Consider the following 24,211-nt stretch of genomic DNA (forward strand, 5'->3'; position numbering starts at 1 on the left):
TGGGGGGGGGGGTGCCCGGTGCAGGCTCCCGTTGAACCCGAGCCATCCCGCCCCGCTCCGGGGCCGTTCCCAACGCAGGAGCCCGGGACTCGGGGCTGGTCCCGGAGCGGTGGTGCCGGTTGCAACACCCCCCCCCCATGGCGCTGGAAGGGACGCGGTGATGGCGCCGCTCCCCCAGAGCCGGGTCCGGGCTGCGCGGGCAGGGTCGGAGCCACCGGATGGGGGAGAACGGGAGGGGGGGACGGAGCCGAAGGCGGGACCGGGGGTGGGAAGCAGCGGGACCCCCCCGGGGACAGCAGCGCGGGACCCGGAGCGGGGCTCTCCTACCGGATTACGGAGGCCGGGCCGGGCCCCGGCAGCGCCGTCGTGAGGACGAGGCCGCGGCGAGCCCCGATGAAGCGGGACCGGGCAGCGGGGGGGTTGCGCCCATCCGGTGCGGCGGGACCCGGGGTGGGGGGATCCTCCTCGGCCCCTCCCGCGAGCACCGGGCCCGGCCACCCGCGCTAGGCCTCACCGGGGGCGGGCACCGGCGCTACGCGAGGCCTAGCACCGGAACCGCGGCCCCCCCTCACCCCTCCCGCCCCGTGCCCGTGGGCCCCTCCCCTCCCCTCAGCCCCGCCCCCTCCGGTGCCCCCCCTCCCTCCCGTACCGGCGCCGCCGCCGCCCGGTTCAAACAGCAGTGCCCACCCCTGCCACCTCCTCATTGGCTGGGGGACGTGTCACGTGGTTCACGGCGAGACTACAGCTCCCAGCGCGCTGTTCAGCTCTCGCGAGAGCTGGTTGCCATGGCAACAATGGCGGCGGCCAGGAAGGAGGCCTGGAGATGGGGGGATCCTGGTGGGACGTGAGGGGGGCACGGGGGCCCCGTGAGGCAAAGGGAGCGCGGGAGGGGGCGCTCGGGCCTCCCATGGGGGTCCCAGCCCCACTGGGGGTGTGGGGACACTCGAAGGGTACTGGAGGCTATGAGGGGGGGGATGTATATGGCTGTCAGGGGCACCCAGGGACCCACACTGGGGCTGGGGACACGTGTGGGGCCCTGGGGGGGTGTGTATGGGGCCATGCGCCAGCCAGGGGACGCCCAAAGAGGGGTTGGGGACCCCTGTGGGGCTCTGGGGATGGGGCCACTTCCCAAGCAGGGGACACCCAGAGACCCACAGTGGGGCTGGGGACCCGGGGGCAGGGGAGTCACACACAGACACCCTGGGGGCAGAAGGGCCTCGCTGTGCCCCACAGCAGATCCTGCCCCATGGCAGAGGATGCCACCACCCCCAGACCTGGGGCAGAGGATGCCACCCCCCAGACAAGGGGGCCACATGGGGGGGTTTTGGGGCTCGTCCCTGTCCCCCCCGCCCCATGGACCCCCACTGATGCAGGAAGCAGCAGGCGCAGAGCAGGAGGTGGCCGTGCCTGTGCTCGGGTTTATCGGCTGTGCCCAGGAACAGGTAAAAAAACCCAATCCATGTAAAAAACGGGGGGTGGGGGCAAAGGGGGGGTCAGTGCCCACCCCCCCACTGACACAGCATTCCGGCAGCATTCCCTTTGTGGTGATCCCTGCGCCAGGCCAAGCACCCCCCACCCCGGGACCCCCGCTCTGGGGCCGGATCCCAGCGTGGGGAGAGAGGAGGAGAAGACAACGAAAAGGGGGAAATCCAACCCAAAGCGCCCGAAGCCCAGCCCCGCGCGGCCGCGGCGCTCAGGGGATGCCGAACTGCACGACCAGCTCCTCCTTGGCGTCCACCCGGATCTGGGAGAGCGCGCTGAAGGCGTAGGCAGCTATCCGGGACACCTGCGGGACAGAGCCGTTACCCCGTGGGCAGCTCCTCTGGCTTCAAAAAGGGGCCAAAAGGGTAAAAATGGGCTTTAAAGTCCCCACATCCCAAACCGGGCTGGGATTGTGTGGCTGCCGCCCCTCGGATCCCGTGCTCAGCTCTGGGCCCCTCACTCCAAGAGAGACCTTGAGGTGCTGGAGCGGGGCCAGGGAAGGGCAATGGAGCTGGTGCAGGGCCTGGAGCCCAAGTGTGATGGGGAAGGGCTGAGGGACCTGGGGGGTTCAGTGTGGAGAAGAGAAGGCTCAGGGGGGACCTGATGGCTGCCTACAAGTGCCTGAGAGGAGGATGGAGCCAGGAGGGGCTGGGCTCTGCTCCCAAGGAACAAGGGATGGGACAAGAGGAACCGGCCTCAAGCTGCACCAGGGCAGGTTTAGATGGAGCTGAGGAACAATTCCTGCCCCAGAGGGTGCTCAGGCATTGGAACAGGCTGCCCAGGGCAGGGCTGCAGGCACCGGCCCTGCAAGGGTTCACACCCCATGGAGACGAGGCCTCAGTGCCATGGGGCAGCGGTGGCCGGGGGGCAATGGTTGCACTGGATGGACCTGGAGCCCTTCCCCAGGCCCCACTGATCCCATGGCTCTGGGTGCTCAGGGGTGGCCCTCACCTGCTGCAGGTCTGCGAAGGGGACGGGGTCGCTGGCCAGGACCTGGTGGGGTTGGTTGGTGAGGGACGGCAGCGCCGGCGCCTTCTTCCAGTGTGTGAGGCTGGAGCTGAGCATGGCCAGGCGGGTGCTGGGGGCACCGCGGTCAGCACCACCGGCACCCAGGGGCACTGCACAGCACCCCGGGGGGCATGGGGACACCCCAAGGTGCACTGAGAGCACCCCAGAGGGGATGGGGGTACGCCAGGGGGATGGGGAGTGCCCCAGGGGGATGGGGATGCCCCACGGGGATGGAGACACCCCAAGGTGATGGGGAGCACCCCAGGGTTATGGGGGTTTCCCAGGGGGACGGGGAGCACCCCAAGGTAGATGGGGATGCCCTAGGGCTATAGGGAGCACCCCAGGGGATGGGGGCACCCCAGGGGGATGGGGATGCCCCAAGGTGATGGGGAACACCCCAGGGTTAAGGGGGCATCCCAGGGGGATGGGGAGCACCCCAGGGGGATGGGGAGCACCCCAGGGTTAAGGGGGCACCCCAGGGGGATGGGGATACCCCACGGGGATAGGGAGCACCCCAGGGTGATGGGGAACACCCCAGGGTTAAGGGGGCATCCCAGGGGGATGGGGAGCACCCCAGGGGGATGGGGAGCACCCCAGGGTTAAGGGGGCACCCCAGGGGGATGGGGATACCCCACGGGGATAGGGAGCACCCCAGGGTTATGGGGGTACCCCAGGGGCACGGGGAGCACCCCAGCCCCACCTGTACTGCCGTGCCCGGTCCATGTACTCGTGCTGCTCCATGCCCTGCGAGTCCGCAGCCGAGACGTCGATGATGTTGCTGGGGAGCAGCACGGAGCAGGTCCCATCATGGGCTCCAGGCTCCCCCCCCCACGCTAGCACCCCAAAATCGACATCTTGGGGATGGTTTGAGCTCCATGGGTGACTCAGAGCCCCCTGTATGGGCTGGGGATGAGCCCCATGCATATGGGGACACACACAGCCCCCCACTGAGCACCATGAGCAACCCTAAGTCCCTCCTATATGGGCTGGGGACAGCCCCCATGCCTATTGGGGTGATTCCCCCTCCCTAAAGAGGACACAGAGCCCCCAAACCTCCCTCTGCACCCTCAAACACCCATTCCATCCCCCCAATCACAGCGAGAGGCCCCCAGCCCAGCACCCCCAGCATCACCCTGCACCCAGGGGCTCCCTTTGGTGTCCCTGTGGGGCACAAACCAGAGGGAAGGGACATTGAGGGGGGGAACAGAAGCAGCTCCCCCCTTCCCTTTGGCACCTCTGGGACCCACAGTGGGGGTGGCCCAGGGCCACGGCACCGGGTGGTGATGGCACGGGGGGGCTGTGGCGATGGCAGGGGCTCACATGGCGGTCTTGGCGAGGATGGAGGAGAGCATGGCCTGCTCATCCGTGCGTGCCGAGGGCAGGTTGTGGTAGCTCTGCTCGGCCCCGTTCAGCACCTTGTTGGGGGGACTGGGGTCCGGCTCCAGCAGCCGCTTCGTCTCCTCCTCCTGTGGGAATGGGGAGGGGTGGTCATGGATCATGGAAAGGGCTCGGGGTGAAGGAAGCTTGGGGTCCTCCACCCCAACCCCTGCCCCGGGGCAGGGACCCCTTCCATAGAGCAGCTTGCTCCAAGCCCCTGTGTCCAACCTGCCCTTGAGCACTGCCAGGGATGGGGCAGCCACAGCTTCTCTGGGCACCCTGTGCCAGCGCCTCCGCACCCTCCCAGGGAAGAGCTTCTGCCTAAGAGCTCAGCTCAGTCTCCCTCGGGCAGGTTAAAGCCATTCCCCTTGGCCTGTCCCTACATCCCTTGTCCCAGGCCCCTCTCCAGCTTTCCTGCAGCCCCTTCAGGCACTGGAGCTGCTCTCAGGTCTCCCCAGAGCACAGCAGAGGGTCAGGATCCCCTCCCTGAGCTGCTGCTCACGCTCTGGGTGCACGCAGCACACGGGGGGGTTCTGGGCTCAAGCGCACCCTGAGGCTGGGTCATGGGGGGCTCCTCCTCACCCGGTTCCTGCACCCGCAGCCCCGCAGGGTGACACCGCCCCCTATAGCCCCCCCATGTCCCCCCGTGCCCCCCGGCCCCACCTGCTCCGAGGCCTCTCCCTCACTGCTGTAGCAGCAGCCCATGGCGACCGCCGGCACCACCACCGGCTCCGGCAGGGGGCGCGCCGCGCCGCTCACGTGACAGCGCCTGGCCCCCGTGACACAACATTGGGTCACGTGGGGGCACGGACAGCCAATAGGAGCGCAGGAATCGTCGTCTTCCTGCTTCCGGCCCCACCCCGCGTACGGGCCGGTGCCGGTCACGTGACCGGCTGCCAATCAGCGCGCAGAGGGGGGGCAAAACAAGGCGCCGGGGGCGGGGCGCTCCGCCGGGGGGCGCGGTCACGTGATGAGCGGCCAATCAGCGCGCGGGGAGGTGGAGTGAGGGAGGAGCAAGGCGCAGGCCCCGCCCCGGTACGGCCGCCGTCACGTGACCGGTTCCTCGGGCGCGCGCGGGGCGGTGCCACGTGACGTTAGGGGGTGGGGGGGAAGGGAGGGGGAGAAAGGTTGCGCTCCCGCGTGGGCGGTGTCACGTGGCACGGAGCGCGCGTGCGCGATCACGAGGCTCTGCTTCCCCCACTGCCGTCATTGGCCCCCATTCACCCCCACTGACCCCTATTGCCCCCATCAACCCCAATGACCCCATTGGCCCCCATTAACCCCAATGACCCCATTGGCCCCCACTGATCCCCATTGACACTATTGGCCCCCATTGCCCCCATTGCCCCCAATGACCCATTGACCCCAATGACTCCATTGGCCCGCATTGGCCCCATTGACCACAATGACCCCATTGACCCCAACGACCCCAATGACCCCATTGGCTCCCATTGACCCCATTGGCCTGCATTGACCCCCATTGCCCCCCTTGACCACAGTGTACCCATTGTCACCATTGAGCCCCATTGCCCCCATTGAGCCCCATTGCCCCCATTGACCCCATTGCCCCCATTGACCACAATGACCCCATTGGCCCGCATTGACCCCTGTTGCCCCCCTTGACCACAGTGCACCCATTGCCCCCATTGAGCCCCATTGCCCCCACTGCCCCCATTGACCACAATGACCCCATTGGCCTGCATTGACCCCGTTGCCCCCCTTGACCACAGTGCACCCATTGCCCCCATTGAGCCCCATTGACCCCATTGCCCCATTGACCACAATGACCCCATTGGCCTGCATTGACCCCCATTGCCCCCCTTGACCACAGTGCACCCATTGAGCCCCATTGCCCCCAATGACCCCATTGCCCCCACTGACCACAATGACCCCATTGGCCCGCATTGACCCCGTTGCCCCCCTTGACCACAGTGCACCCACTGCCCCCATTGAGCCCCATTGACCACAATGACCCCATTGGCCCGCATTGACCCCCATTGAGCCCCATTGCCCCCATTGACCACAATGACCCCATTGGCCTGCATTGACCCCGTTGCCCCCCTTGACCACAGTGCACCCATTGCCCACATTGAGCCCCATTGCCCCCCATTGACCCCACTGACATAAGGAAAGCAAGTGCCTGGAAGCCATAGGGTTAAGACGCTTCACCCTTCCCTTAGGTGCCAGCTGCAGCCCAAGCTCTGTGCTGTGGGGCTGGGGTGCGACACCCGCCCTCAGCAGCCTTCCCCACAAGAGGGAACCCGCTCCTTCCACCCTCCCCATCCCGGGCCGGTTTGGGGGCAGAGCCCCCCGCACACCCTCCAGCCCGGCGGGGTTTGGGGGCTGAGCCCTACCCGCGCCCACCGGAGGGGAGGCGGCTGATGGTAACGAGCGCCTGAGGCAATTGGAATAGCCCCGCCCCTCTCTGGGAACCCTCATGAATATTCATGTCTGTGTAACCAACACCGGTGCTGGGGCCCTGGGGGTGAGAGGCGGGAGGAGCGATCCCGCTCGCACCCAATGAACAGCCCCTGCTTTGTGATGCCCCCTGAGCTGGGGGGCTGACCCCGGGCTGCGGGGGGGTCCCTGAACCCTCCTGAGCCCCCCAAAACCTGCACCCCCAAACCTGCACCTCCAAACCTGCACCTCCAAAGCTGCACCCCCAAACCTGCACCTCCAAACCTGCACCTCCAAAGCTGCACCCCCAAACCTGCACCTCCAAAACCTGCACCTCCAAAGCTGCACCCCCAAACCTGCACCTCCAAACCTGCACCCCAAAACCTGCACCTCCAAAACCTGCACCTCCAAAGCTGCACCCCCAAACCTGCACCTCCAAAACCTGCACCTCCAAAGCTGCACCCCCAAACCTGCACCTCCAAACCTGCACCTCCAAACCTGCACCCCAAAACCTGCACCTCCAAAACCTGCACCTCCAAAGCTGCACCCCCAAACCTGCACCTCCAAAACCTGCACCTCCAAAGCTGCACCCCCAAACCTGCACCTCCAAAACCTGCACCTCCAAAGCTGCACCCCCAAACCTGCACCTCCAAACCTGCACCTCCAAACCTGCACCCCAAAACCTGCACCTCCAAAACCTGCACCTCCAAAACTGCACCCCCAAACCTGCACCTCCAAAACCTGCACCTCCAAAGCTGCACCCCCAAACCTGCACCTCCAAACCTGCACCTCCAAACCTGCACCCCAAAACCTGCACCTCCAAAACCTGCACCTCCAAAACTGCACCCCAAAACCTGCACCCCCAAACCTGCACCTCCAAAACTGCACCTCCAAAACCTGCACCTCCAAAGCTGCACCCGCAAACCTGCACCCCAAAACCTGCACCTCCAAAACTGCACCCCAAAACCTGCTCCTGCCACCCTGCACCCCAAAACCTGCACCCCAAAACCTGCACCTCCAAAGCTGCACCCCAAAACTTGCACCTCCAAAGCCGCACCCCCAAACCTGCACCCCCAAAAATGCATCCCCAAACCCGCACCCCCCAAACCCGCACCCCCCGGTCCCAGCCCCCCCCAGCCTGGCCCCACTCCGCGGTAACCGGAGCTGGAGCCGCGGCTCCATCAATTATTGAGAGCGGCGGCAGCGCCGGAGCCCAGCACAGAGAGATCCCGGTCCCCATCCTCCATCCTGGTCCCCATCCTGGTCCTGATCCTGGTCCTCATCCTGGTCCTGATCCTGACCCGGTCCTGGTCCTGATCCTGGTCCTGATCCTGACCCGGTCCTGGTCCTGATCCTGGTCCTGATCCTGGTCCTGATCCTGGTCCTGATCCTGATCCTGACCCGGTCCTGGTCCTGATCCTGGTACTGATCCTGATCCCCATTCTGGTCCTGATCCTGACCCGGTCCTGATCCTGGTCCTGATCCTGATTCTGGTCCTAGTCCTGATCCTGGTCCCCATCCTCCATCCTGGTCCCCATCCTGATCCTGGTCCTGATCCTGATTCTGATCCTGACCCAGTCCTGATCCTGATCCCGGTCCTGATCCTGATCCTGGTCCCCATCCTGATTCTGGTCCTAGTCCTGATCCTGGTCCCCATCGTGATCCTGATCCCAGCTCTTCATCCTGATCTCGCTCTCAACAGCACCAACTGCTCTCGATCCTTCTCCTGATCCCAGCCTTCCTTGAGATCCTGATCCCTGATCCCAGCTCCTGATCCTGATCCCGACAGCACCGAGTGCTCCTGATCCTGCTCCTGATCCCGACAGCACCGAGTGCTCCTGATCCTGATCCCGACAGCACCGAGTGCTCCCAGTCCTGCTCTTGATCCCAGCCTTCGGAGACATCCTGATCCCAACAGCCCAGAGAGATCCCGATCCTGATCCTGCTCCTGATCCCGACAGCACCGAGTGCTCCTGATCCTGCTCCTGATCCCGACAGCACCGAGTGCTCCCAATCCTGATCCCGACAGCACCGAGTGCTCCCGATCCTGATCCTGATCCCGACAGCACCGAGTGCTCCCGATCCTGATCCCGACAGCACCGAGTGCTCCCGATCCTGATCCTGATCCCAACAGCACCGAGTGCTCCCGATCCTGATCCTGATCCCGACAGCACCGAGTGCTCCCAGTCCTGATCTGACAGCACCGAGTGCTCCCGATCCTGATCCTGATCCCGACAGCACCGAGTGCTCCCAATCCTGATCCCGATCCCAGCCTTCGGAGACATCCTGCTCCTGCTCCTGCTCCTGCTCCTGCTCCTGCTCCTGCTCCTGCTCCTGCTCCCGATCCTGCTCCCAGTCCCTGCTCCCAGCATCCTGCCCATTCCCAGCCTCCTGCCCGCAGCCTGGGACCAGGTACGTGCCCCCCAGCCCCTTGCTGCACCCGGGGACCCCCAAGCCCCCGGGTGTGGGTGCAGGGGCAGGATCTGGGGGGTGGGGGGCAGGCTGGGGGGCACTGGTGTGGGGAGGAGGCTCTGCAGGGGTGCAGAGCACTGCAGCTCATGGCACAAATGATGCCTGTGGGGCTGTGTTTGCTATGGGGCTGTGTTTGCTATGGGGCTGTGTGTGTCTATGGGGCTGTGTTTGCTATGGGGCTGTGTGTGTCTATGGGGCTGTGTTTGCTATGGGGCTGTGTGTGTCTATGGGGCCGTGTTTGCTATGGGGCTGTGTTTGCTATGGGGCTGTGTGTGGCTATGGGGCTGTGTGTGTCTATGGGGCTGTGTTTGCTATGGGGCTGTGTGTGTCTATGGGGCTGTGTTTGCTCTGGGGCTGTGTTTGCTGTGGGGCTGTGTTTGCTATGGGGCTGTGTGTGTCTATGGGGCTGTGTGTGGCTATGGGGCTGTGTTTGCTCTGGGGCTGTGTTTGCTCTGGGGCTGTGTGTGTCTATGGGGCTGTGTTTACTATGGGGCCGTGTTTGCTATGGGGCTGTGTTTGCTCTGGGGCTGTGTTTGCTATGGGGCTGTGTGTGTCTATGGGTCTGTGTTTGCTATGGGGCTGTGTTTGCTATGGGGCTGTGTTTGCTCTGGGGCTGTGTGTGGCTATGGGGCTGTGTGTGGCTATGGGTCTGTGTTTGCTATGGGGCTGTGTTTGCTCTGGGGCTGTGTTTGCTCTGGGGCTGTGTGTGGCTATGGGGCTGTGTGTGGCTATGGGTCTGTGTTTGCTATGGGGCTGTGTTTGCTCTGGGGCTGTGTTTGCTCTGGGGCTGTGTGTGGCTATGGGGCTGTGTGTGGCTATGGGGCTGTGTTTGCTATGGGGCTGTGTTTGCTCTGGGGCTGTGTGTGTCTGTGGGTCCATCCGTGGCTCTCCCCCAGTGCAGCCCCATGGTGTCGGTGGCCATCGCGCTGGCGTTTGTGCCGCTGGTGCTGGCGCTGGCGCTGCGCTCCCGGCACTACGCGGTGCTGCTGGCGCGGGTGGCGCTGGGCTGGCTGCGGGACCGGCTCAGCTCCGCGCCGCGCGAGCACCGCGCCCTCCAGTACCTGCTGACGCACGCGGTGCCCGGCGACCCCCGCCACGTGCTGCTCACCCTCGACCAGTGGAGCCGCCGCTGCGAGCACCTCAGCTGCGTGGGGCCCGACAAAGGTCAGCACCGGCGGCAACGACGCGGGCACGGCACCACTGGCATGGCCATGGCATCATTGACATGGCCACAGCACCATTGACATTGCCACGGCATCATTGGCATGGCCACAGCACCATTGACATTGCCACGGCATCATTGGCATGGCCATGGCATCATTGACATGGCCACAGCACCACTGACATTGCCACGGCATCATTGGCATGGCCACAGCACCATTGACATGGCCATGGCACCAGTGGCATGGCCACAGCACCATTGACATGGCCTCGGCATCATTGGCATGGCCACAGCACCATTGACATTGCCACGGCACCAGTGGCATGGCCACAGCACCATTGACATGGCCTCGGCATCATTGGCATGGCCACAGCACCATTGACATTGCCACGGCATCATTGTCATGGTCACGGCACCATAGACATGGCCACGGCATCATCGTCATGGCCATAGCACCATTGACATGGCACAGCACCATTCACATGGTCACGGCGTCACTGACATGGCCATGGCATCATTAATATGGCCACAGCACCAGTGGCATGGCCATGGCACCATTGACATGGTTATGGCATCATTGTCATGGCCATAGCACCATTGACATGGCCATGGCATCATTGAAATGGTTATGGCATCATTGTCATGGCCATAGCACCATTGACATGGCCATGGCATCATTGACATGGCCATGGCATCATTGACATCATTATGGCATCATTTTTATGGCCACAGCACCATTGACATGGCCATGGCACCATTAATACGGCCATGGCACCATTAACACGGCCATGGCACAATTGACATGGCCATTGCACCACTAATATGGCCATGGCACCATTGACATGATCACGGCATCATTGACATGGACATGGCACCATTAATATGGCCATGGCACCATTAATATGGCCATAGCATCATTGACATGGCCACAGCACCATTGACATGGCCTTGGCACCATTAACACAGCCATAGCACCATTGACATGGCCATGGCACCATTAATACAGCCATAGCACCATTGACATGGCCATTGCACCACTAATATGGCCATGGCACCATTGACATGATCACGGCATCATTGACATGGCCACGGCACCATTAATATGGCCATAGCATCACTGACATGGCCATGGCACTCTTGACACGGCCATGGCACCATTGATGTGGCCATGGCACCATTAATATAGCCATGGAATCATTGACATGGTCACACCATGGCCCATGGCGCCGCTACAGCATCGTCGTTATGGCCATGGCGCTGTTAGTGTGGCTGAGACCCTGTTGACACGGCCACAGTACCACTGGCACGGCCATGGCACTGTTGGTATGGTCCTGGCACCATCAACATGGCCATGGCACCACTGCCATGGCTGTGACACCATTGGTGTGGCCACAGCATCACTGCCATGGTCGTGATGCTGTCGGCACAGCCGCGGCACTGCCGACATGGCCTTGGCACCATTGGCACGGCCATGGCACCGCCACCACAGCCCCACGCCAGGACCACAGCCCCACATCCCCCACACCGCACGGTGCCACCGGGAAGCCCTGTCCCTGCTGGTCACTGCCCCCATCACCTGCTCCCGCTGGCAATGGGATCGGCGTCACCATCCCCTGTCCCCACTGACGCCGGTGCCCTCGCCCTGTCCCCGTTGCCGCAGGGCGCGTGGTGGAGCGGGTGCTGAGCGCGCGGAGCCCGCGGCGGGTGCTGGAGCTGGGCACATCCTGCGGGTACGGGGCCGTGCTGCTGGCGCGGGTGCTGCCCCCCGGAGCGCGGCTGCTGACGGTGGAGAGGGACCCACAGCGAGCGGCCATGGCGGAGAAGGTCATCCGGCTGGCGGGGTTCGATGAGAGCACCGTGAGCAATGGGGTGGGGTGGCAATGGGGTGGCAATGGGGGGGGAATGGGATGGGAATGGGATGGGAATGGGCAGGAGGTCATCCGGCTGGCGGGGTTCGATGAGAGCACCGTGAGCAATGGAGTGGGGTGGCAATGGGGTGGCAATGGGGTGGGAATGGGATGGGAATGGGCAGGAGGTCATCCGGCTGGCGGGGTTCGATGAGTGCACCATGAGCAATGGGGTGGGGTGGCAATGGGGTGGGAATGGGGGGGGAATGGGATGGGAATGGGGTGGGAATGGGATGGGAATGGGAATGGGGTGGGAATGGGGTGGGAATGGGCAGGAGGTCATCCGGCTGGCGGGGTTCGATGAGAGCACCGTGAGCAATGCGGTGGGGTGGGAATGGGGTGGGAATGGGATGGGAATGGGGTGGGAATGGGATGGGAATGGGCAGGAGGTCATCCGGCTGGCGGGGTTCGATGAGAGCACCGTGAGCAATGGGGTAGGGTGGGAATGGGGTGGGAATGGGGGGGGAATGGGATGGGAATGGGGGGGGAATGGGGTGGGAATGGGGGGGGAATGGGATGGGAATGGGATGGGAATGGGCAGGAGGTCATCCGGCTGGCGGGGTTCGATGAGTGCACCATGAGCAATGGGGTGGTGTGGGAATGGGGGGGGAATGGGGTGGGAATGGGGGGGGAATGGGATGGATGGGAATGGGGGGGGAATGGGCAGGAGGTCATCCGGCTGGCGGGGTTTGATGAGAGCACCCTGAGCAATGGGGTGGGGGGGCAATGGGGTGGGAATAGGGGGAGAATGGGGATGGGAATGGGCAGGAGGTCATCCGGCTGGCGGGGTTCGATGAGAGCACCGTGAGCAATGGGGTGGGAATGGGATTGGAATAGAGACGGGAACGGGCAGGAGGTCATCCGGCTGGAGGGGTTCAATGAGAGCACTGCGAGCACCGGGATGGGGTGGGAAAAGGATGGGAATAGGCAGGAGGTCATCTGGCTGGTGGGGTTCGATGAGAGCACTGCGAGCACTGGGATGGGAATGGGGTGGGAATAGGGGTGGGTGGTGGACAGGGTGGGAATGGGGTAGGGAGGGAATGGGTATGGGAATGGGCAGGAGAAGGTCGTTCCACTGGTGGGGTTCAATGAAAGGACTGTGAGCACAGGGATGGGATGGGAATGGGGTGGCAATGGGATGGGAATAGGGGCGGGTAGTGGACAGGATGGGAATGGGGTAGGGAGGGAATGGATATGGGAATGGGCAGGAGAAGGTCGTTCCACTGGTGGGGTTCAATGAAAGGACTGTGAGCACAGGGATGGGATGGGAATGGGGTGGGGGGGGACAGGATGGGAATGGGAGTGGGGATGGGAATGGGCAGGAGAAGGTAGGGGACGGGCAGGGCACAGGGAGGGAACAGGTATGGAATGGGCAGGGGATGGGCAAGAAATGAGGAGGGAATGGACAGGGGATGGGATGGGAATGGGCAGGGAACAGGGAAGGGACAAGTAGGGAACGGGGAGGAAAGGGGCAGAGGATGGAGAGGGAATGGGCAAGCAATGGGGAGGGAATGGGCAAAAAAAAGGGAAGGGAATGGACAGGGGATGGGATGGGAATGGGCAGGGAACAGGGATGGGACAAGTTGGGAACGGGGAGGAAATGGGCAGGGAATGGACAGAGGATGGGGAGGGAATGGGCAGGGAATGGGGAGGGAATAGGCAAGAAATGGGGAGGGAATGGGATGGGAATGGGCAGGGAACAGGGAAGGGACAAGTAGGGAACGGGGAGGAAATGGGCAGGGAACGGGCAGAGGATGGAGAGGGAACGGGCAGGGGACAGGCAGGGAATGGGCAGGGAACGTGCACGGAGCGGGCAGGGGAAGGGCTGGAAGTGGCAGAGGCAGGAGCAGGAGCAGAGCAGGAGCAGGGGAAGGGGCAGGAGCAGGAGCAGAGCAGGAGCAGGAGCAGGAGCAGGAGCAGGAGCAGGAGCAGGAGCAGGAGCAGAGCAGGAGCAGGAGCAGGAGCAGGAGCAGAGCAGGAGCAGGAGCAGGAGCAAGAGCAGGAGCAGAGCAGGAGCAGAGCAGGAGCAGAGCAGGAGCAGGAGCAGAGCAGGAGCAGGAGCAGGAGCAGGAGCAGGAGCAGGAGCAGGAGCAGGAGCAGAGCAGGAGCAGAGCAGGAGCAGGAGCAGGAGCAGAGCAGGAGCAGGAGCAGGAGCAGGAGCAGGAGCAGAGCAGGAGCAGGAGCAGGGGCAGGGGCAGGAGCAGGAGCAGGAGCAGAAGCAGGAGCAGAGCAGGAGCAGGAGCAGAGCAGGAGCAGAGCAGGAGCAGGAGCAGAGCAGGAGCAGGAGCAGGAGCAGGAGCAGGAGCAGAGCAGGAGCAGGAGCAGGAGCAGAGCAGGAGCAGAGCAGGAGCAGGAGCAGGAGCAGAGCAGGAGCAGAGCAGGAGCAGGAGCAGGAGCAGGAGCAGGAGCAGAGCAGGAGCAGGAGCAGGAGCAGGAGCAGAGCAGGAGCAGGAGCAGAGCAGGAGCAGAGCAGGAGCAGGAGCAGGAGCAGGAGCAGAGCAGAAGCAGGAGCGGAGCAGGAGCAGGAGCAGAGCAGGAGCAGGAGCAGGAGCAGGAGCAGAGCAGGAGCAGGAGCAGGAGCAGAGCAGGAGCAGAGCAGGAGCAGAGCAGGAGCGGAGCATAGGATGGAGGCGGGATTGGAGAGGGATGGAGCTGGGATGCAGCCAGGATGGAACCAGAATCTAGCGGGATGAAGACAGTATAGGAGCAGGGAGCAGGAGCAGAGCAGGAACAGGAGCAGGAGCAGAGCAAGAGGCAGAGCAGGAGCAGAGCAGGAGCGGAGCAGGAGCAGAGCAGGAGCAGGAGCAGAGCAGGACAGGAGCAGGAGCAGAGCAGGAGAGAGCCGGATGGGAAGAAAGGAGCAGAGCAGGAGCAGGAGCAGGAGCGGAGCAGGAGCAGCAGAGCAGGAGCAGAGCAGGAGCAGGAGCAGGAGCAGGAGCAGGAGCAGAGCAGGAGCAGGAGCAGAGCAGGAGCACGAGCAGGAGCAGAGCAGGAGCGGAGCAGGAGCAGGAGCAGGAGCGGAGCAGGAGCAGAGCAGGAGCAGGAGCAGAGCAGGAGCAGAGCAGGAGCAGGAGCAGAGCAGGAGCAGGAGCAGAGCAGGAGCAGGAGCAGGAGCGGAGCAGGAGCAGGAGCAGGAGCAGGAGCGGAGCAGGAGCAGGAGCAGGAGCAGGAGCAGGAGCAGGAGCAGAGCAGGAGCAGGAGCAGGAGCAGAGCAGGAGCAGAGCAGGAGCAGGAGCAGAGCAGGAGCAGAGCAGGAGCAGGAGCAGGAGCAGGAGCAGAGCAGGAGCAGAGCAGGAGCAGGAGCAGAGCAGGAGCAGAGCAGGAGCAGGAGCAGGAGCAGGAGCAGAGCAGGAGCAGGAGCAGGAGCAGGAGCAGGAGCAGGAGCAGGAGCAGAGCAGGAGCAGGAGCAGGAGCAGGAGCAGGAGCAGGAGCAGAGCAGGAGCAGGAGCAGGGGCAGGGGCAGGAGCAGGAGCAGGAGCAGAAGCAGGAGCAGAGCAGGAGCAGGAGCAGAGCAGGAGCAGAGCAGGAGCAGGAGCAGAGCAGGAGCAGGAGCAGAGCAGGAGCAGGAGCAGGAGCAGAGCAGGAGCAGAGCAGGAGCAGGAGCAGGAGCAGAGCAGGAGCAGGAGCAGGAGCAGAGCAGGAGCAGGAGCAGGAGCAGAGCAGGAGCAGGAGCAGGAGCAGGAGCAGGAGCAGAGCAGGAGCAGGAGCAGGAGCAGGAGCAGAGCAGGAGCAGGAGCAGAGCAGGAGCAGAGCAGGAGCAGGAGCAGGAGCAGGAGCAGGAGCAGAGCAGGAGCAGGAGCAGGAGCAGGAGCAGGAGCAGGAGCAGGAGCAGGAGCAGGAGCAGGAGCAGGAGCAGGAGCAGAGCAGGAGCAGGAGCAGGAGCAGGAGCAGAGCAGAAGCAGGAGCGGAGCAGGAGCAGGAGCAGAGCAGGAGCAGGAGCAGAAGCAGGAGCGGAGCAGGAGCAGGAGCAGAGCAGGAGCAGGAGCAGGAGCAGGAGCAGAGCAGGAGCAGGAGCAGGAGCAGAGCAGGAGCAGAGCAGGAGCAGAGCAGGAGCGGAGCAGGAGCAGAGCAGGAGCAGGAGCAGGAGCAGAGCAGGAGCAGAAGCAGGAGCGGAGCAGGAGCAGGAGCAGGAGCAGAGCAGGAGCGGAGCAGGAGCAGGAGCAGGAGCAGAGCAGGAGCAGAAGCAGGAGCGGAGCAGGAGCAGGAGCAGAGCAGGAGCAGGAGCAGGAGCAGAGCAGGAGCAGGAGCAGGAGCAGGAGCAGAGCAAGAGCAGAGCAGGAGCAGAGCAGGAGCGGAGCAGGAGCAGAGCAGGAGCAGGAGCAGAGCAGGAGCAGGAGCAGGAGCAGAGCAGGAGCAGAGCAGGAGCAGAAGCAGGAGCGGAGCAGGAGCAGGAGCAGAGCAGGAGCAGAGCAGGAGCAGAGCAGGAGCGGAGCAGGAGCAGAGCAGGAGCAGGAGCAGAGCAGGAGCAGGAGCAGGAGCAGAGCAGGAGCACGAGCAGGAGCAGAGCAGGAGCGGAGCAGGAGCAGGAGCAGGAGCGGAGCAGGAGCAGAGCAGGAGCAGGAGCAGAGCAGGAGCGGAGCAGGAGCAGGAGCAGGAGCAGGAGCAGGAGCAGAGCAGGAGCAGGAGCAGAGCAGGAGCAGGAGCAGGAGCAGGAGCAGGAGCAGGAGCAGGAGCAGGAGCAGGAGCAGGAGCAGGAGCAGGAGCAGGAGCAGGAGCAGGAGCAGGAGCAGGAGCAGGAGCAGGAGCAGGAGCAGGAGCAGGAGCAGGAGCAGGAGCAGGAGCAGGAGCAGGAGCAGGAGCAGGAGCAGGAGCAGGAGCAGGAGCAGGAGCAGGAGCAGGAGCAGGAGCAGGAGCAGGAGCAGGAGCAGGAGCAGGAGCAGGAGCAGAGCAGGAGCAGGAGCAGGAGCAGAGCAGGAGCAGGAGCAGGAGCAGGAGCAGGAGCAGAGCAGGAGCAGGAGCAGGAGCAGGAGCAGGAGCAGGAGCAGGAGCAGGAGCAGGAGCAGGAGCAGGAGCAGGAGCAGGAGCAGGAGCAGGAGCAGGAGCAGGAGCAGAGCAGGAGCAGGAGCAGGAGCAGGAGCAGGAGCAGGAGCAGGAGCAGGAGCAGGAGCAGGAGCAGGAGCAGGAGCAGGAGCAGAGCAGGAGCAGGAGCAGGAGCAGAGCAGGAGCAGGAGCAGGAGCAGAGCAGGAGCGGAGCAGGAGCAGGAGCAGAGCAGGAGCAGGAGCAGGAGCAGAGCAGGAGCAGAGCAGGAGCAGAGCAGGAGCGGAGCAGGAGCGGAGCAGGAGCAGGAGCAGAGCAGGAGCAGGAGCAGGAGCAGGAGCAGGAGCAGGAGCAGGAGCAGGAGCAGGAGCAGAGCAGGAGCAGAGCAGGAGCAGGAGCAGGAGCAGAGCAGGAGCAGGAGCAGGAGCAGAGCAGGAGCAGAGCAGGAGCAAGAGCAGAGCAGGAGCAGGGGCAGGAGCAGGAGCAGAGCAGGAGCAGGAGCAGGAGCAGAGCAGAGCAGGAGCAGAGCAGGAGCAGGAGCAGGAGCAGGAGCAGGAGCAGAGCAGGAGCAGGAGCAGGAGCAGGAGCAGAGCAGGAGCAGGAGCAGGAGCAGGAGCAGGAGCAGGAGCAGAGGCAGGAACAGGAGCAGGAGCAGGAGCAGGAGCAGAGGCAGGAACAGGAGCAGGAGCAGAGCAGGAGCAGGAGCAGGAGCAGGAGCAGAGCAGGAGCAGAAGCAGGAGCGGAGCAGGAGCAGAGCAGGAGCAGGAGCAGGAGCAGGAGCAGAGCAGGAGCAGAAGCAGGAGCGGAGCAGGAGCAGGAGCAGGAGCAGAGCAGGAGCAGGAGCAGGAGCAGAGCAGGAGCAGAGCAGGAGCAGAAGCAGGAGCGGAGCAGGAGCAGGAGCAGAGCAGGAGCAGGAGCAGGAGCAGGAGCAGAGCAGGAGCAGGAGCAGAGCAGGAGCAGGAGCAGAGCAGGAGCAGAGCAGGAGCAGAAGCAGGAGCGGAGCAGGAGCAGGAGCAGAGCAGGAGCAGGAGCAGGAGCAGAGCAGGAGCAGAGCAGGAGCAGAGCAGGAGCGGAGCAGGAGCAGAGCAGGAGCAGGAGCAGGAGCAGGAGCAGAGCAGGAGCAGAGCAGGAGCAGAGCAGGAGCAGGAGCAGAGCAGGAGCAGGAGCAGGAGCAGAGCAGGAGCAGGAGCAGAGCAGGAGCAGGAGCAGGAGCAGGAGCAGAGCAGGAGCAGGAGCAGAGCAGGAGCAGGAGCAGGAGCAGAGCAGGAGCAGGAGCAGGAGCAGAGCAGGAGCAGGAGCAGGAGCGGAGCAGGAGCAGAGCAGGAGCAGGAGCAGAGCAGGAGCAGAGCAGGAGCAGGAGCAGAGCAGGAGCAGGAGCAGGAGCAGAGCAGGAGCAGGAGCAGGAGCAGAGCAGGAGCAGGAGCAGGAGCAGGAGCAGGAGCAGGAGCAGAGCAGGAGCAGGAGCAGGAGCAGGAGCAGGAGCAGAGGCAGGAACAGGAGCAGGAGCAGGAGCAGAGCAGGAGCAGAGCAGGAGCAGAGCAGGAGCAGGAGCAGAGCAGGAGCAGAGCAGGAGCAGAGCAGGAGCAGGAGCAGGAGCAGAGCAGGAGCAGGAGCAGAGCAGGAGCAGGAGCAGAGCAGGAGCAGGAGCAGGAGCAGAGCAGGAGCAGAGCAGGAGCAGGAGCAGGAGCAGAGCAGGAGCAGGAGCAGAGCAGGAGCAGAGCAGGAGCAGGAGCAGGAGCAGAGCAGGAGCAGGAGCAGGAGCGGAGCAGGAGCAGGAGCAGGAGCAGGAGCAGAGCAGGAGCAGGAGCAGGAGCAGAGCAGGAGCAGGAGCAGGAGCAGAGCAGGAGCAGAGCAGGAGGGGAGCAGGAGCAGAGCAGGAGCAGGAGCAGAGCAGGAGCAGGAGCAGGAGCAGAGCAGGAGCAGAGCAGGAGCAGAAGCAGGAGCGGAGCAGGAGCAGGAGCAGAGCAGGAGCAGGAGCAGGAGCAGAGCAGGAGCAGAGCAGGAGCAGAGCAGGAGCGGAGCAGGAGCAGAGCAGGAGCAGGAGCAGAGCAGGAGCAGGAGCAGGAGCAGAGCAGGAGCAGAGCAGGAGCAGGAGCAGGAGCGGAGCAGGAGCAGAGCAGGAGCAGGAGCAGAGCAGGAGCAGAGCAGGAGCAGGAGCAGAGCAGGAGCAGGAGCAGGAGCAGAGCAGGAGCAGGAGCAGGAGCAGAGCAGGAGCAGGAGCAGGAGCAGGAGCAGGAGCAGGAGCAGAGGCAGGAACAGGAGCAGGAGCAGGAGCAGAGCAGGAGCAGAGCAGGAGCAGGAGCAGAGCAGGAGCAGGAGCAGGGCAGGAGCAGAGCAGGAGCAGGAGCAGGAGCAGAGCAGGAGCAGAGCAGGAGCAGGAGCAGGAGCAGAGCAGGAGCAGGAGCAGAGCAGGAGCAGAGCAGGAGCAGGAGCAGGAGCAGAGCAGGAGCAGGAGCAGGAGCGGAGCAGGAGCAGGAGCAGGAGCAGGAGCAGAGCAGGAGCAGAGCAGGAGCAGGAGCAGGAGCAGAGCAGGAGCAGGAGCAGGAGCGGAGCAGGAGCAGGAGCAGGAGCAGGAGCAGAGCAGGAGCAGGAGCAGGAGCGGAGCAGGAGCAGAGCAGGAGCAGGAGCAGAGCAGGAGCAGAGCAGGAGCAGAGCAGGAGCAGGAGCAGGAGCGGAGCAGGAGCAGAGCAGGAGCAGGAGCAGAGCAGGAGCAGGAGCAGGAGCAGGAGCAGAGCAGGAGCAGGAGCAGGAGCAGGGGCAGAGCAGGAGCAGGAGCAGGAGCAGGAGCAGGGGCAGAGCAGGAGCAGAGCAGGAGCAGAGCAGGAGCAGGAGCAGGAGCAGAGCAGGAGCAGAGCAGGAGCAGGAGCAGGAGCAGGAGCAGGGGCAGAGCAGGAGCAGAGCAGGAGCAGAGCAGGAGCAGGAGCAGGAGCAGAGCAGGAGCAGAGCAGGAGCAGGAGCAGGAGCAGGAGCAGAGCAGGAGCAGGAGCAGAGCAGGAGCAGGAGCAGGAGCAGGAGCAGAGCAGGAGCAGAGCAGGAGCAGGAGCAGAGCAGGAGCAGGAGCAGGAGCAGAGCAGGAGCAGGAGCAGGAGCAGGAGCAGAGCAGGAGCAGGAGCAGAGCAGAGCAGGAGCAGGAGCAGAGCAGGAGCAGGAGCAGGAGCAGGAGCAGGAGCAGGAGCAGAGGCAGGAACAGGAGCAGGAGCAGGAGCAGGAGCAGGAGCAGGAGCAGAGCAGGAGCAGGAGCAGGAGCAGAGCAGGAGCAGAGCAGGAGCAGAGCAGGAGCAGGAGCAGAGCAGGAGCAGGAGCAGGAGCAGAGCAGGAGCAGGAGCAGGAGCAGGAGCAGAGCAGGAGCAGAGCAGGAGCAGAGCAGGAGCAGGAGCAGAGCAGGAGCAGGAGCAGGAGCAGAGCAGGAGCAGGAGCAGGAGCAGGAGCAGAGCAGGAGCAGGAGCAGGAGCAGAGCAGGAGCAGGAGCAGAGCAGGAGCAGGAGCAGGAGCAGAGCAGGAGCAGGAGCAGGAGCAGGAGCAGAGCAGGAGCAGAGCAGGAGCAGGAGCAGGAGCAGGAGCAGAGCAGGAGCAGGAGCAGGAGCAGGAGCAGGAGCAGGAGCAGGAGCAGGAGCAGAGCAGGAGCAGGAGCAGGAGCAGAGCAGGAGCAGGAGCAGAGCAGGAGCAGGAGCAGAGCAGGAGCAGGAGCAGGAGCAGGAGCAGAGCAGGAGCAGAGCAGGAGCAGGAGCAGGAGCAGGAGCAGGAGCAGAGCAGGAGCAGAGCAGGAGCAGGAGCAGGAGCAGGAGCAGGAGCAGAGCAGGAGCAGGAGCAGGAGCAGAGCAGGAGCAGGAGCAGAGCAGGAGCAGGAGCAGAGCAGGAGCAGGAGCAGGAGCAGGAGCAGAGCAGGAGCAGGAGCAGAGCAGGAGCAGAGCAGGAGCAGGAGCAGGAGCAGGAGCAGGAGCAGAGCAGGAGCAGGAGCAGAGCAGGAGCAGGAGCAGGAGCAGGAGCAGGAGCAGAGCAGGAGCAGGAGCAGAGCAGGAGCAGAGCAGGAGCAGGAGCAGAGCAGGAGCAGAGCAGGAGCAGGAGCAGGAGCAGAGCAGGAGCAGAGCAGGAGCAGGGCTCCCGGTGCAGGTGGAGCTGATCGTGGGCCCCTCGGAGGAGGTGATCCCGCAGCTGCGGGCCCGGCACGGCCTGGACGCCGCCGACTTCATCCTCATGGAGCACGGGAAGCGCTGCTACGAGCGGGACCTGCGGCTGCTGGAGCGGCACCGGCTGCTGGCGGCGGGCGCCACGGTCCTGGCCGATCACGTCCTGTTCCCGGGAGCGCCGCGCTTCCTGCGCTACGCCAGGGGCTGCGGGCGGTTCCGCTGCCGCCTGCACCGAGCCAGCCTCGAGTACTTCCACGGCATCCCCGACGGCATCGCCGAGCTGCGCTACACCGGCAGGCCCGCAGGTGGGCACCGGCCGGGAACGGGGAGCGAACGTGGGGGGAATGGGGTAAGAACAGGGGGGAACGGGGTGGGAACATGGGGGGAATGGGGTGGGAACATGGGGGGAATGGGGTAAGAACAGGGGGGAATGGGGTGGGAACATGGGGGGAGTGGGGTGGGAACGTGGGGGGAGTGGGGTGGGAACGTGGGGGGAGTGGGGTGGGAACGTGGGGGGAATGGGGTGGGAACATGGGGGGAATGGGGTGGGAACGTGTGGGGAATGGGGTGGGAACATGGGGGGAATGGGGTGGGAACGTGTGGGGAATGGGGTGGGAACATGGGGGGAATGGGGTGGGAACGTGGGGGGAGTGGGGTGGGAACATGGGGGGAGTGGGGTAAGAACAGGGGGGAATGGGGTGGGAACATGGGGGGAATGGGGTGGGAACATGGGGGGAGTGGGGTGGGAACATGGGGGGAATGGGGTGGGAACATGGGGGGAATGGGATGGGAATGGGGTAGGAACATGGGGGGAATGGGGTGGGAATGGGGTAGGAACATGGGGGGAATGGGGTGGGAATGGGGTAGGAACATGGGGGGAATGGGGGGGAATGGGGTAAGAACATTGGGGGAATGGGGTGGAAAGGAGCTGGGAACATGGTGGGAATGTGCTGGGAATGGGGTGGAAACGTGGTGGGAACATGATAGGAAAGCACTGGGAATGTGGTGGGAACACACTACGAATAGGGTGGAAACGGAGTGGGAACACGGTGGATATACAGAGGAAATGTGGTGAGAACATGATGGGAAGGGACTGGAACTGTGGTGGGAACGCACTAGGAACATGGTGGAACGTACTGGGAACGTGGTGGGAACATGATGGAATGCACTGGGAATGTGATGGGAACATGATGGGAACGTACTAGGAACATGGTGGAATGTACTGGGAACGTGGTGGGAACATGATGGAATGCACTGGGAATGTGGTAGGAACATGGTGGGAACGTACTAGGAACATGGTGGAATGTACTGGGAACGTGGTGGGAACATGATGGAATGCACTGGGAATGTGATGGGAACATGATGGGAACGTACTAGGAACATGGTGGAATGTACTGGGAACGTGGTGGGAACATGATGGAATGCACTGGGAATGTGGTAGGAACATGGTGGGAACGTACTAGGAACATGGTGGAATGTACTGGGAACATGGTGGGAACATGATGGAATGCACTGGGAATGTGATGGGAACATGATGGGAACGTACTAGGAACATGGTGGAATGCACTGGGAACGTGGTAGGAACATGGTGGAATGCACTGGGAATGTGGTGGAATGGGGTAGGGATGGAATGGGAACACTGAGGAAACGTGGTGGGAATATGATGGGAAGGGACTGGGACTGCAGTGGGAACACTAGGAACATGGTGGAACGCACTGGGAATGTGGTAGGAACATGATGGGAATGCACTGGGAATGTGGTAGGAACATGGTGAGGACATGGACATGGTGGGAACATACTGGGATGTGGTGGGCACATGGTGGGAACATACTGGGACGTAGTGGGCACAGGATGGGAATGCACTGGGAATGTGGCAGGAACATGGTGAGGACATGGACATGGTGGGAACATACTGGGATGTGGTGGGCACAGGATGGGAACGCACTGGGAATGTGGTGGGCACATGGTGGGAACATACTGGGACGTGGTGGGCACAGGATGGGAACGCACTGGGAATGTGCTGGCTGCTGGAACCACAGCTGGGGGGTGGTTACTTAAAAATAGAGTTTATTGGGGAATGGGAATGGCAACGCTCCAGCCTGGCTTTGGGTCTCTCTGTGCCCCACAGAGCCCCCCCAGTGCTATGAGGGGCACAGGGACCCCCCCAGTGCTGCTCCGCTTGGGAACGGCCTCGGCACTCTCAGATCATCCACTGGTCCTGGTCCTGCTCCGCACCCTCCATGTCCACCTGGGAAGCAGGAACAGGAAGGAGCGGGGGACGCACAGCCTGGGGGTCCCAGCCCCACATAATCGGGGCTCTCAGCCCCACTCTCTGGGGCCTCAGCCCCACATCCTCACCTCGTTGATCTCCCCATCGTCTGGGGACTCGTTGTAGTCGTTCATCTCATCCATGTCCTGCATGTCCTCGTCGTCCTCCGAGTCCTCCTCGCTGTCCTCGTCGTCCTCATCGTCCTCCTCCTCCTCCTCGTCGTAGTGCTGCGGGGGCAGAGCCCGTCCCAGTCCCGCCCCCCGCACGCCCCATTCCCAGCCCCAGGGCCCCATTCCCGCTGCCCCCAGCGCCGGGCCCACCTCGGATGCCGGTTTCCCGATGGGTACCAAGGTGTTGTCCTTCTCGGCGATGCTCTGCAGCTGGGCGGGATGAGAGGGGGGTGAGCACCAGGGGGGGTTCCATGGGGTGGGGGGCACCGGGGACCCCATAAGAGTCCCTTGAGTGCCCCCCCCGAGTCTCCAAGTCCCCCAATGTGTTCCCCAATGCCCCCCAAGTGTCCCTTGAGCCCCCCCAGGGTCCCTTAGGGGCCCCCCAAGTCTCCCCCTGGGGCTCCCCCAGTCTCCCTTAGGGGACCCCGAAGCCCCCCCACTGGGGCCCAGCCTCCCCCCCCGTTTAATCCCTAATGAACGCCGTAATTAACGACCTAATTAACACTGTAATTAACGCTGTAATTAACGCCCTAATTAACGCCGTAATTAACGCTCAAGCCCCCCCTTGGCAGCCTCGGAGCCTCCCTCAGGCCCTCGCCGCCCACCCAGGCCTGGTGCTGCTGCTCCTGCTGCTGCAGCTCGGTCTCGTCCACGCAGGGCCGGTCCAGGTTGAACCACAGCGACTCGGTGACGCGGGGCAGCAGCGACGGGAACAGCGTGGACATGGCCGGGGGGGGGGAACGGGAACGGGAACGGGAACCGGAGCACCGGGACCGGCCGCGGCCCGCCCGGAAGTGCGGCTCAGGCACGGCGCATGCGCGGAGGGGAGGGGCGGGTCTGGCGAGACCACGCCCACAAGGGG

General features: G+C 64.0%; 3 protein-coding genes across 4 annotated transcripts; 1 reads left to right on the forward strand and 2 right to left on the reverse strand.

The window, feature by feature from the left end:
* Positions 1-1,654: 1,654 nt before the first annotated feature.
* LOC133264332 (ragulator complex protein LAMTOR1-like) lies at positions 1,655-4,639 on the reverse strand. The gene is made up of 5 exons (XM_061444283.1): positions 4,531-4,639; positions 3,811-3,956; positions 3,191-3,268; positions 2,434-2,560; positions 1,655-1,786 (listed from the first exon to the last, which is right to left on the reverse strand). Exons 1-5 carry the CDS (start codon positions 4,570-4,572, stop codon positions 1,694-1,696), a joined length of 486 nt encoding a protein of 161 aa, XP_061300267.1. The 5' UTR covers positions 4,573-4,639; the 3' UTR covers positions 1,655-1,693.
* Positions 4,640-9,640: 5,001 nt separating this feature from the next.
* On the forward strand, positions 9,641-21,328 carry LOC133264328 (transmembrane O-methyltransferase homolog). The gene is made up of 3 exons (XM_061444278.1): positions 9,641-9,900; positions 11,559-11,755; positions 20,894-21,328. Exons 1-3 carry the CDS (start codon positions 9,642-9,644, stop codon positions 21,326-21,328), a joined length of 891 nt encoding a protein of 296 aa, XP_061300262.1. The 5' UTR covers position 9,641.
* A 1,640-nt stretch (positions 21,329-22,968) lies between these two features.
* On the reverse strand, positions 22,969-24,107 carry ANAPC15 (anaphase promoting complex subunit 15). 2 transcript variants are annotated; one of them, XM_061444281.1, is made up of 4 exons: positions 23,955-24,107; positions 23,500-23,559; positions 23,269-23,406; positions 22,969-23,158 (listed from the first exon to the last, which is right to left on the reverse strand). In XM_061444281.1, the coding sequence occupies exons 1-4, from the start codon at positions 24,072-24,074 to the stop codon at positions 23,111-23,113; spliced, it is 366 nt and encodes a 121-aa protein (XP_061300265.1). In that variant the 5' UTR covers positions 24,075-24,107; the 3' UTR covers positions 22,969-23,110. The 2 variants fall into 2 exon arrangements, with proteins under 2 accessions (XP_061300265.1, XP_061300264.1); XM_061444280.1 differs by having other exon boundaries at positions 23,269-23,559.
* Between the last annotated feature and the right edge of the window lie 104 nt (positions 24,108-24,211).

This window comes from Pezoporus flaviventris, unplaced genomic scaffold (assembly GCF_033815535.1).
Source record: "Pezoporus flaviventris isolate CSIRO_AGI_PZ_B2104156 unplaced genomic scaffold, CSIRO_AGI_Pfla_v1 ptg000764l, whole genome shotgun sequence".
NCBI classification, from domain to species: domain Eukaryota; kingdom Metazoa; phylum Chordata; class Aves; order Psittaciformes; family Psittacidae; genus Pezoporus; species Pezoporus flaviventris.

Excerpts from the sequence above, each read along its gene's own strand:
- LOC133264332 (XM_061444283.1), bottom strand. The coding sequence starts at position 4,572 with ATGGGCTGCTGCTACAGCAGTGAGGGAGAGGCCTCGGAGCAG. Across the intron at positions 3,957-4,530 it reads AGGGAGAGGCCTCGGAGCAG|GAGGAGGAGACGAAGCGGCT; the intron begins GTGGGGCCGGGG and ends CCATTCCCACAG. Across the intron at positions 1,787-2,433 it reads CCTTCGCAGACCTGCAGCAG|GTGTCCCGGATAGCTGCCTA; the intron begins GTGAGGGCCACC and ends TCTGTCCCGCAG.
- LOC133264328 (XM_061444278.1), top strand. The coding sequence starts at position 9,642 with ATGGTGTCGGTGGCCATCGCGCTGGCGTTTGTGCCGCTGGTGCTGGCG. Across the intron at positions 9,901-11,558 it reads CTGCGTGGGGCCCGACAAAG|GGCGCGTGGTGGAGCGGGTG; the intron begins GTCAGCACCGGC and ends CCGTTGCCGCAG. Across the intron at positions 11,756-20,893 it reads CGGGGTTCGATGAGAGCACC|GTGGAGCTGATCGTGGGCCC; the intron begins GTGAGCAATGGG and ends CTCCCGGTGCAG.
- ANAPC15 (XM_061444280.1), bottom strand. The coding sequence starts at position 24,074 with ATGTCCACGCTGTTCCCGTCGCTGCTGCCCCGCGTCACCGAGTCGCTG. Across the intron at positions 23,560-23,954 it reads AGCAGCAGCACCAGGCCTGG|CTGCAGAGCATCGCCGAGAA; the intron begins GTGGGCGGCGAG and ends CATCCCGCCCAG. Across the intron at positions 23,159-23,268 it reads ACGATGGGGAGATCAACGAG|GTGGACATGGAGGGTGCGGA; the intron begins GTGAGGATGTGG and ends CCTGCTTCCCAG.